This window comes from Eurypyga helias, unplaced genomic scaffold (assembly GCF_000690775.1).
Source record: "Eurypyga helias isolate BGI_N326 unplaced genomic scaffold, ASM69077v1 scaffold14781, whole genome shotgun sequence".
NCBI classification, from domain to species: Eukaryota; Metazoa; Chordata; class Aves; order Eurypygiformes; family Eurypygidae; genus Eurypyga; species Eurypyga helias.
This window is the reverse complement of record NW_010229037.1, coordinates 1-10,737: the sequence shown is the minus strand read 5'-3', so window position 1 is coordinate 10,737 and position 10,737 is coordinate 1. Positions and strand designations below refer to the sequence as shown.

The following is a 10,737-nucleotide window of genomic DNA, read 5'->3' as shown; positions in this document are numbered from 1 at the left end:
GGGGAAGCCCAACCCAGCCAAGCCATGAGCACAGCGTCTGTGCCCCCCCCCCCGCCCAGCAGGCAGAGCTGGGTGGAAACAGGGCAGGGGACAGCATGGAGCAGAGCCAGGAGCAGGAGGAAAGCCAAGACAGGGAGTATTTGCTTACAATCTTTATTGAAGTCATACAAAAGTTGCCAAAAAGTGAAAAAATACACTATATACAAAACCATTTTCCTTGTAAGGAGAGGAGTGTCCGAGGTTAAAGAATTATCATACTGTGCTTTCAACTGCAGCCCCCGATTCCGCCTGCGGCCTTATCTCTGTCTGGAAGAGAAGAGAAGGGTTTAACAGGACAGGACCCAGCTGTGCAGGCCCCACTGCTCTTGCAGCAGGCCCACACTTCCACACGCAACCAGCTTCCGGAGCTCCACACCACCCCACTGTGCTTCCATCCCGCCCCACGGGCAGCCAGTCCCTCCAGCCCCCGCAGGGTCGGACTACGTGGCACAACACCCCTTCCCCATGGCGGGGGGAAGCTGGGTGAAGGCCGGTGGCGACAGCCCCAGCCCGAGCCCAGGCCCAAACACACACAGCCCAGACTCCGGGCTCAGCTGCCCACCTCCTCTTCCATTTTTTCTGCCACCTCATTCCCACTGGGAGCAGCAGCAGCACCATTGACAGCCGGCTCCGGTCTGGATTTCTTAGCTTCGTTGTCCCCCTGCGGAGCCTCCTCCTCCGGTTTCCTCTGAGGACAAAATCATTTAGTCTACGCAGGGTACACGTTAAGGTTTAATTAGTTTTTGACATCAAGCTGGCGCTGAGGCATTGCCCCACACAGCGTCTCGGCTCAGCCCCACTCGCCCGGTTCAAGGCGGACACTGAAGGGCTAAGACACGAGCAGGGCTCCACCGCTGCGGGGCGGTTTGGGTTCTCCGTACAGCCCGGCAGGGAGACACGGGACTGCGGAGCCAGGCGACAGACGGGGGGGCTGGGCATACTCCCGCCACTCACCATCAGCCTGCGCAGCGGATTGGGAGTTGCTCCGGGCACACCAGAGCCGAGCTCACGTCTGTAAGGTCTGAGCCAGGCCAGGCCGCGCCACAGCAGCGCAGAACGCACACGAAGAGCGCGTCGGGGGAGTTGCAGTTGTATCTGCAGCAGCTCAGAAAACCCCCGTGGCTTTACAGGAACCGCAGGCACCTGCATCGCCCCAGCGAGGGGCTATTTGGGTCCCGTTCTCCTCTTCTGCTCCACCAGGGAGCCCGGCTCAGCCCCAGCCCTTGCCCTTCAAGGCCTGCAGGCCACCCTGCAGCTCCCGGCGGAGGGGGCAGCTTGGAAAACCACACCACACCCTGCGGAAGTTCTGCCAGGCAGGGTGCCGACACATGGGGACTAGTCCCCGGGAGGCTGGATGGGCCCTACAGGAAAGGGGTCCCACGCACTGTCTCCAGGTTTGCTTTCCCATTACAGAACCGCGTGAAGATGCAGCTCCCAGGCAGGAAACCCGCTTAGAGAGAGCAGAGCAGCAGCTCTCCAACACACCCTTGGCTCTGCCCACCGTTCGCAGCCTCACCTTTTTCCTGACGAGGTGGGAGATGTCCGTGACACACTGAGATGCACCATCGGCCGCTTTCCTTACAGGAATCTGTTACAAGACACCGACACGTGAGTAGCGGCCAGTGGTAACACTTCCAGCAGGCAGGAGCTACCAACACCCATCTCTGACTTACGGTGGAAACGGAGCCGCTGTCCTCACTTGGTGCAAAGCCCGACGTGGTTCCAACCTTTGGAAAAGCAGAGGAAGCAGTGAGCAAGTTCTGGCAAGATGACAGGTGCTAGTTTAGAGAAAGGGACGGAAACCCCAACTCCGCATGCTCAGCACCCTGCTCCACAACACCCAGCCCCACCACACTGAGCTGCTACAGAAGACCAGCAAATTCCTGGAACGATTCGCATCAGGGTGTTCACTGAACACCCTCTCCTCTTCAGGTGTCAGCTGCCTCAGTTTCCTTCTCACAGGGACACCCCATGACCAGCCGCCAGCCCCCGCTCTGTGTAACCCCACCCCAGCTCCCCCCACTGCTGCTTCACTTCAGGTGCCAGCCGAGAACCCCTGGGTGAGAGGACACACTGACCAGAGTTGCCTTCAGCGCCAGCTCAGCTACTCTCGCGCTCTTTTGAGACTCCTTTGAATCTTCTATCTTTTCTTTAATTTCAGGGAGCAGCCCCTTCAGCTCTTCAATCTCCTTCTCATCCTCAGGGGACCCGCCCTCTGCCTTCTTCATTCGCTCCGTGAGCATGGCTAGGACGAGACGGTTACCGTGGTGAGACACCTCCTGACAAACCAGCCGCCCAGATACCAACACCCAGGGACACGCATCGGCCAACACGCCCCATTTCAGCAATCCCGCCGCCCCATCGCTGTGTTCAGACCAGCGAGCTCCCCCCTGCTAGGCAGTGCCAGGAATCCACTTACCCATCCTCTTGTCAATGACTTCCATGGATTTACCGAACTGCAGGACGGCCTCGTCGAACTGGCTGTTGTAGTGGTAGGCCAGCGCCAGCTGGTAGTGGCTCTCCGCTAGCAGCCGGTCATGAGCCTCCAGGTACTTCTGCTGCAGCGCCAGGCAGGCCTGGAACTCCTCTATCGCCTGCACGTAGTTTTCTGTAGGAGAGAGCCGCCGGGGCTTGAGGAGCCGCACCCATTTACCCAACCCAGACCCAAACCCTTGTTCGGTTGTTTCATCACTTGTTATGCCTCACAGAGCCTGCAACAGCCCCAGCACCGAGCTCAGCCGTGGAGCTGCCAGAGGCTGCTTTCAGATGACCACTGCCCACCCCAACGACTGCTCAGCACCCAGTTACTCCAGCACCTCTGTTAGTTTGCAGCGACGCAGCAGCCAAGTCAAAACCAGGGACGCAAATCCTGCCATTCCACCTGCTGCCAGGAGCTGCACCTAACCGCTCACTCCTGCAACTTGGATCTGGGGCGGGGGACAGTCCCCCGCTGCTTTTGGTCAAGCTCTCCACCAAAGGTGTTCCAGCGACTCTGGAGCCCTGGTGCTCTCGGACTACTCCCCATGCAGGGAGAACTGCACTCTACATGGCTTCAACAAGACGTTGCTTTAAGGGAAGGGCAGGTGAGACACACTAACACGCTTCCCATTCCTTTTTTCTGCTACGTGAGTCTCTCCTGATCATTCCCTAGCACCGGAGAGCCCAAGAGTCAGCCAGTTCTCGTTTGCAGTCTGTGTTCTGGAAGCAGCACAGTTCTGACCCCTCCTACAAGCTCGGGGACTCGCTACCTCTGTGAGGGAAGTCTCCCCCCAGCTTCAGCAGCCAACCAAGCCTTGCCCATCGAGCAGGGAACAGGCTGGTGTTGATCCGGTAACACATCACTTCCCACCCAAAGCTTTCATTCATTCCCTGTTCTGTAAAAGCACGGGCTACCCTGTTTAAGGCACAAAGTTGCTCATTTGTTGATTCCAAAGCTTCTCACACAGCTGCACTACCCTAACCAGACCAAGTCTATTTTGCTTCCACATTAACTCCCCTCCGCTCATTTCAGACACAAAACAGTGAAAGTGGAAGCTAACCCTGTGTACGTGAGAATTGCTCACGCTTACCTGACTCAATGCTAACTTCTCCCAGCTTCAGGTGAGCTTGAGCTGCGTGGAGCTGAGCTTCTCTCGTGTCTTGTCTAAATCAGGAACAAAAGTTAGCTGTCAACTCCTGTTCTGACCACGCCCCATTTACCAACTGCTTATGCCACCCCCCAGTTACAATCCTCTTCTCCGGCGCGTACCCCAACAGGCCTCGTCTTTACCTCTTGTAGATGACTTTTGCCAACTCCAGCATGTCCCAGGCCAGCTCAAGATTCCCAATTTCATCCTCCTCACTTTCCTGCAAAGACGAGGAACGCACAAAAGGTTAAGTATCCCCCAAACACCACCGTGTTTCTAAGCCGTACTGTCACGGAGTACATTTCTTCAAGAGCTAAACGCTTTACCAGGAGAAGGAAAGTGAAGGAACATGCAGAAGAGGTCACTGCAGCAACCAACACCCCTGCAGAGAAGAAGCTTTAAGGGAAACCTGTGCTTACAATCACTACCTGGTTTGGCCTTATCTTCCTTCCAGAAATGTGAGAGCACTGAGCATCAGCATTATCCCCAGAAGAATGTTTTAAGATGCTGTGTAGATGAACCAGAAGTTAAGGGGTTGGTGTTCCCCTTTTTGAAGTGAGCTTCTGGACTTTGTTTAAACACTCGGAGAAAGAGACTCAAGGCACCTGTCTAGCACTGTTAGTACCACACCCTGACAGGCCCCGCATGATCCCAGGAGCTTTGACTGCTACATCCACATAACACCTCAGATTTAAGCAGCACCACACTTTCCACTGAATTCCCTTATCATGGCTCACTGGACTGGGTGCATTCAACATGCACAGCCAAACAATAAACACACAGCAGAGGATACACAGTTACTGAACAGAACAAGACCCCCCAGCACAGACTACATGTAACACTGCCCCTTCCTTAGGCAATCCTGGTTTTCAAGAGTAATTTCCTATATGGGACTAAATGAAACACAAGTGTAATTACCATACAAGAGGCAATTCTCCCCCTCTACACCACTGTCATGAGACCCCACCTGCAGTTCTGCATCCAGCTCTGGGTCCCCCAACATAATCCAGGGCATAGATCTGTTAGAGCGACTCCAGAGGAGGCCACAAAGATGCTCCGAGGACTGGAGCACCTCTGCTATGGGGACAGGCTGAGAGTTGGGGGTGTTCAGCCTGGAGAAGAGAAGGCTCCGGGGAGACCTTATAGCACCTTCCAGTGCCCGAAGGGGCGACAAGGAAGCTGGGGGGGACTTTTTACAAGGGCCTGTCGTGACAGGACAAGGGGTAACGGGTTTAAATTGAAAGTGGGGAGGTTTAGATTGGACATCAGGAAGAAGTTCTTCCCGGAGAGGGTGGGGAGGCACTGGGACAGGTTGCCGAGAGAAGCTGTGGATGCCCCATCCCTGGAAGTGTTCAAGGCCAGGCTGGATGAGGCTTGGAGCAACCTGGTCTAGTGGAAGGTGTCCCTGCCCATGGCAGGGGGGTTGGAACTGGATGGTCTTTAAGGTCCCTTCCAACCCAAACCATTCCATAATTCTATGAACTACACTCCATGAGCACTGGTATCGGAGCTCAGCAATCTCACCTTGTCTTCCATTGCCAACTCATTCTCCTTATCTTCAGCTTTATCATTTTCTTTATCTTCCTCTTCAGATTCTTCTGTTTCTACAAGGAAAGTAGATTAATGAGAACCCCCATCGTTAGTACACTTTCACATGGAGTCAGGCAGCATGGGTTATACTCAGCCGTCCCGTGCGAGGTTAGATGTGTGATGCACGAAGCGCAGATACGTTACGTTCTCAGCAGCAGGAGCCATCTTGCTGAAAGCGCTGGGCACTGTGACTGACGCAGCTCCAGGCTACCTTAGTCACTGCTTTAGGCACCTCACACTATCAGAGTCAGAACTTACCTAGAATTCAGCTCTCAGAAGTGCCCTGTGAGCTCCCACAGAAGCCACGGAATCCTGAGCAGCCCTGGGGGCTCTGGTCAGCTGCTGGAGGTCATGCTACAGATAAAGCGTTTTCAGCAAGATAGCTGCCAGGCTGTACCACAGGGCTGTTTCAGGACCCGCATTCCTCCTGTCAGGCAACTACGTGGCAACCTTACTAACGAACCTGCTAGTGTGTAGCACTGTCTGACTTCTGATACTGCCTGCGCAGGAGCATTGCATCTGTCCTACCTGTAGGAAGTGTTCTGAGGAAGCGTGCAGTGAAGGGGCACGGCCGACAGCTTTAGAGCATTGCCAGACTTGCACACCGAAGTCACACACTTAATCCCTACATCATGACCACTGATGAATTCCAGGTAACAGGGGCTTGATGGGTTGCAGACTAGAAAGCCTGTGAGCTCATCAGTCTAGCTCCCAAAAAAAAGCACATCCCTACCACCCACAGGGCCAAACCTGCAAGTCTGAGGACAGCTCGATCAAAGGTTAAACAAAGATGGTAGGAAGTTAAATTTTAAGTAATGGGAGGAGTCTGGAATGACACAACACACAACCAGGATGTGCAAGAGTGTCCTCACACTAACAGAGTTGGGGGAAAAAAAGCAGCATGATGCATATGTAACAGCCTTTCCACAGTGGTTTGTGTTCAAATCATACTCTGTCCAGACAGACACCTTGTTAGGCAGCTGCTCCACCACTGAGCATTTGGGATCAGCAGTACAAATCATTTCAGTGCCCAGTATTCAAAGAATATTTGACACTCCTGTAGTGAGGCTCTTCCTGTGAAGCAGAGTTACTGACCAAGTCTTATCAGCTCATCAATCTGCAGCAAAAAGCACTGGCCTACTAAGACCATGCAAGTAGCACGTCAAGGTGTACAAGCTTTAGTAGGTTACTTGAACATACATAACCCTGAAGAGAGCTGTAGTGAAGCAGGGAAGCAAAAAAAGCTGCAAGGCTGTACTAGAGAGAAGCCTTCAGGTTCCAGGGCAGATTAAGTTTAGATTTGCCAAGCAAATTCTCACTTGTAATTACCAGCAGAAAGGCTCAAACCGAGAGTTCCCTGCCCCTACCAAGGCAAATGTACCATTCTGTGGTGGACCCAGCTGTTCTTAAGTTTCTGCTCCGCTGTTTTCAAATAAGCTACAGTTAAACCAGAGGCAACCTGTGCTTCGAGTCATTTGAAGGTTAGTGCAACAACCCCAGAGGCATGCAAGTGACCATCCATTCAGTATTCTCCACCAGCCTAGCCATGACTTACACGTTTCACAAGGCTGTAAGTTGGCTTTCAATTAAGACTTGCTTTGCAGTTAGTTAAGCGTTAGTCTAGACAAAGGGAGACGATTCACTACTCCTTGAAACGTTACTTGGATGTAAAATCCTTCAAGATCCCCTTTACTGTGCCTTTTCCTTACTCTAAGGCAAACAGAAAATTCTGAATGGAACACTTTTTACCCGTTGTTAGCCAAATCCAGTCATCCACCCACAAGTACTTTTCTCCTCTCACTATTACCTTCTCCCTCTTCCATCAGGTCAGCTTTGTCTTCTTTCTCTACCTTAGCACCTTCACCCTCTTCCATCAGGACATCTTTCTTTTCCTCTTTCTCTACCTTAGCAGCTATTCCAGCCTTTTCTTCCACGTCATTAGGTGGCTCTTTGCCCTCTGTGGGCACAGGCTCCTTCGAGGACTCTGTCTCTATAGATTCATCTGGTTTCACTTCTGTAGCTGCCTCTACTGGCTCCTGTTTCTCCTCCACCTTCTTCTGTTCAGCTGCCTCTGCTTCCCCTTCTGCAGCTTCTTTCTGTTCCACAGCAACTGCCTTGTCGTCCACAGCTGGCTCTGCCTGCCCTTCTACAGCCTCTCTCTTTTCCACAGCCTGCTCTTTTTCTGTTGCTTCTGCTGTCTTCTCTCCCGCCTCTTCCACAGCCACTTCCTCACCTTCAGCCTCTTCCACAGCCACCTTTGCCTCCTTGTCCAACACCTCTGTCTTCACCTTCTCCTCAGCTGCCTCCGCTACCTTGTCTTCAGGCACCATCTTCTGCTCTTTTTCCACTACCTTCTCTTCCGCAGCCGCCTCCGCCTCCTCTTCCGCAGCCTCCTTCTCCACATTCCGAAGGAACTTCTTTTCCCACAGAAACCTCCATCTTCTCTTCAGCCTCCTCAGGCTTTACATCCTTATCAGCAATTGCTTCTTCTGTTGGTTTTTCTTCCGTGGCCTCTTTCATTTCAACATCCTCCTGTTTGATTTCCTTCTCGGGTAGCGCTGGAGACTCTTCCGCAGACTTTTTGGCCTCTTCTTTTTCCCCCATGGCGTTATATACCTGTTCTCTCAACTCCTCCCTTGCATCTTCTACATGATTGAGGAAGCATAAACATTTCTTCGAGTTTAGTGATAAAGACATTAATGGGCACTGACAATACCACCCCTCAGACCCTCCAGTGTGTTGGTTTGCCATCAAGTTAGCTGACACTCCTAAGAGCTCCCTTTTCAAAGTACAAAGAATTAGGACACAACCAACATAGTAACTCGAACTAAGCAAATCCCTTCCCCGTCCCCAGACTGCATTATTGCAAGCGGCCGCTCAAGCAGTGTGCAGCTTTGTGCGCTAGCGTTTAGTCACAGCTAAGCAAGAGGTGCCAGGGCTGGCTGGAACAGTCTGGATTGACAGGAATTCCTGTATTGTCTCCAGCTGCAGGCAGTATAGCTACCTTGGTTGGACTTTGTACAGTAATTCCGACCTGTCCTACCACAGACACTGTACTGCTACACAGTTACAAAGCAGTTCAAGTTGGCTGTGAAGCTCAAGAAAGCAAGTTTGAATGCAGCATTTCAGGACACAGACACCCGGTGACCCTTTACACACGCTTTCAGTAACCAGCTCCTTGTAGAGGTTTTGTTCAGTCTTTAAGCCAGATCAGAAGAACAAAAAAAGTCCACTCAAACTGGTAAGAGTTAACAACAATTCCGGCTATTGAGATACTGGTGGACTGAACCTGGATCGTTTAGACAAGAAAACGCAGCCTGGTGCCTCCATGACACGGCAGACAGCTTTACATACCATCAGCAGTTGGTTGCGCGGCATCACCTTCAGCTTTTTCTCCTTCCTCTTCAACCTGCACCCCTTCTAAGGCATTGCCCAGCACACCGTTCTCCATTCTGAAGGGAACAAGAGCTCGTCATTCCTTAGCTCTTGTAATAACACCGCTTGACCGGCACAAGCTGCAACACCACGGCCCAGCCCGCCCAGTGCAACCCTGTTTTTAGAGGGTGAAACCCTGCCACACCAGGCAGAGGCTACCAAACGGGAAGCTGTTAGCATACCTCGCCAACTCTAGGAGAGATTTTCCATAGTAAAAGAAAGCTTCTGCACACTCATCCGCTGTCTCACCATATTTTTTACCCCTACAAAAGTAATGAAGAGTTATTTACCTGTGCCTACTTGAGATTTTGATATATTAACTCAAAAACCTAAGAATTCCAGGACAGGAAGAATCAGTTTCTTAGCTAATTTAAAAGCCAAGTAAGTGAGAGGAGCATTAATTATTTGTTTGAAACAATGGGAGACAAGCTAAGTATCACCATCCGAGACTGACCAAGACCAGTAAACAAGTCACTGACAAGTAACACTATCCCATTATTTTTATATTAACAGACATCAGAACCACCACTGCAAAATAAAATATCAAATCCCTGTTCTTCCTTAGGGAAATGCACTGATAATTACTATCACAAAAGCTGTCTAAATTGCACATCAACTACAGTATTGTCCAACTCAAGTTGGATAATTAAGCCTCTCCTCAGTTCCATTACAAATGCAGCAGCCTGTGCAAGGTAAAAGTCTTTCTTGTATAAGCCACGGAAGCAGTCAAGATGAAAAGCAAGCCCTACAAAAATACAAAGTGTTCTGCTACTCACAGTAAGCTCGCAGCTTCCTGGAACGCGTTAACAGCAGCCGGAATATTTCCCATTACCAAGTGCTTCTGTCCTAAACCCAACAGTTTCTTTGATTCTCCATCCACATCCATACTGGAGAGGAGAAAAAGAAAAAAGTTAAGTCAAACACAGGATTCTGGTAGCTTCCATAGTAATTTCATATCCAGCTTTCATATAGGAGTGAGTTGCACACATTATACTGGTGGGAAGTACTGGAGTGGGGGATTATTTGATTCTGTCTGCTTAAAGCTGGACCAACTTTTAGTTCTGATGACCGAGGGCAGACAGGTTAATTTTAACTAACTGCTACAAGAAGCGGGTATCAGAACCTGGTGTGACAAAGGATGCTACAGAACATACTCTAAGACCTGCACACCAAACACCACGTACTGTACAGTGTTTCACCAGACTCTGATGCTAGGTAAGCACAGAAAAAGAGTAACTTCAAGTTATGACTTGTCATAACACAGCATGACACACTTGAGAGAATGCTAGACGGAAGTCTTAGTTTTAATCCAGTGCATCTCACACAACTATTTCCAGGCCAAGAAGAGCTGCCCAGAGAAGCACTATTACACACCAGTCACATACTTGTACCTCCCCAGCACTCACAGTTCAAGAGTTTCCTAAACAACAGTTGGTGTTTGTATCTACTAGCGTTTGGGAGAGTTCCACTGCACTAGATCTGAGCAGACTACTGCTGAGCATCTACAGCACCCACATATTTAAAGCTGAAGCCTAACAACCAACTTGAAGAGTAACCTTTTGTTTTCATTCAACAGTCCTGGGATTTTATGGTTTTTAGTAACTGACAACTCCAACTCCCACCTCACCTGTCTGTCTTGTCTGTGGATGTGGAAGGAGCTGCCAATTCCTCTTCCATCCTAGAAACAAAATATTGCACAAGTGTTTATAACAGGCCACCCATTTCGTGACAGGAGCCAAGCTCTCAGGGCCAGGAGCGGTGGACAGCCACCCCAGGCTAGTTGACTCTGCTGGAGAAACCTACTGGTTTCGTTTGTTGCTAGTATCAAGAGCTGTTAGGAAAGCTGATGCCTTCACCTGCAGGTTGTGTAAGACTCAGCCTAATCAAAAGACTGAAGAGCCCTGGACCCCCCACCCCTGCCAGCTCGCAGCCACTGACCCACAAGTGCCCTGCAGCCCAGAGCTATCCCCACGCAAACCTGCGGCACGGAACAAGTCGCAAAGCTCGAAGCCGGGTGTTTTGCACCGCGTTTCCAGTCAGAAAAAAC

General features: G+C 51.0%; 1 protein-coding gene across 1 annotated transcript; it reads right to left on the bottom strand.

The window, feature by feature from the left end:
- Positions 1-139: 139 nt before the first annotated feature.
- On the bottom strand, positions 140-10,367 carry NASP (nuclear autoantigenic sperm protein (histone-binding)). Its single transcript, XM_010160250.1, has 14 exons — positions 10,318-10,367; positions 9,467-9,577; positions 8,873-8,953; positions 8,606-8,707; positions 7,607-7,611; positions 5,191-5,269; positions 3,809-3,895; positions 3,609-3,682; positions 2,459-2,647; positions 2,118-2,284; positions 1,713-1,766; positions 1,556-1,627; positions 602-727; positions 140-306 (listed from the first exon to the last, which is right to left on the bottom strand). The coding sequence occupies exons 1-14, from the start codon at positions 10,365-10,367 to the stop codon at positions 253-255; spliced, it is 1,251 nt and encodes a 416-aa protein (XP_010158552.1). The 3' UTR covers positions 140-252.
- Positions 10,368-10,737: the final 370 nt, after the last annotated feature.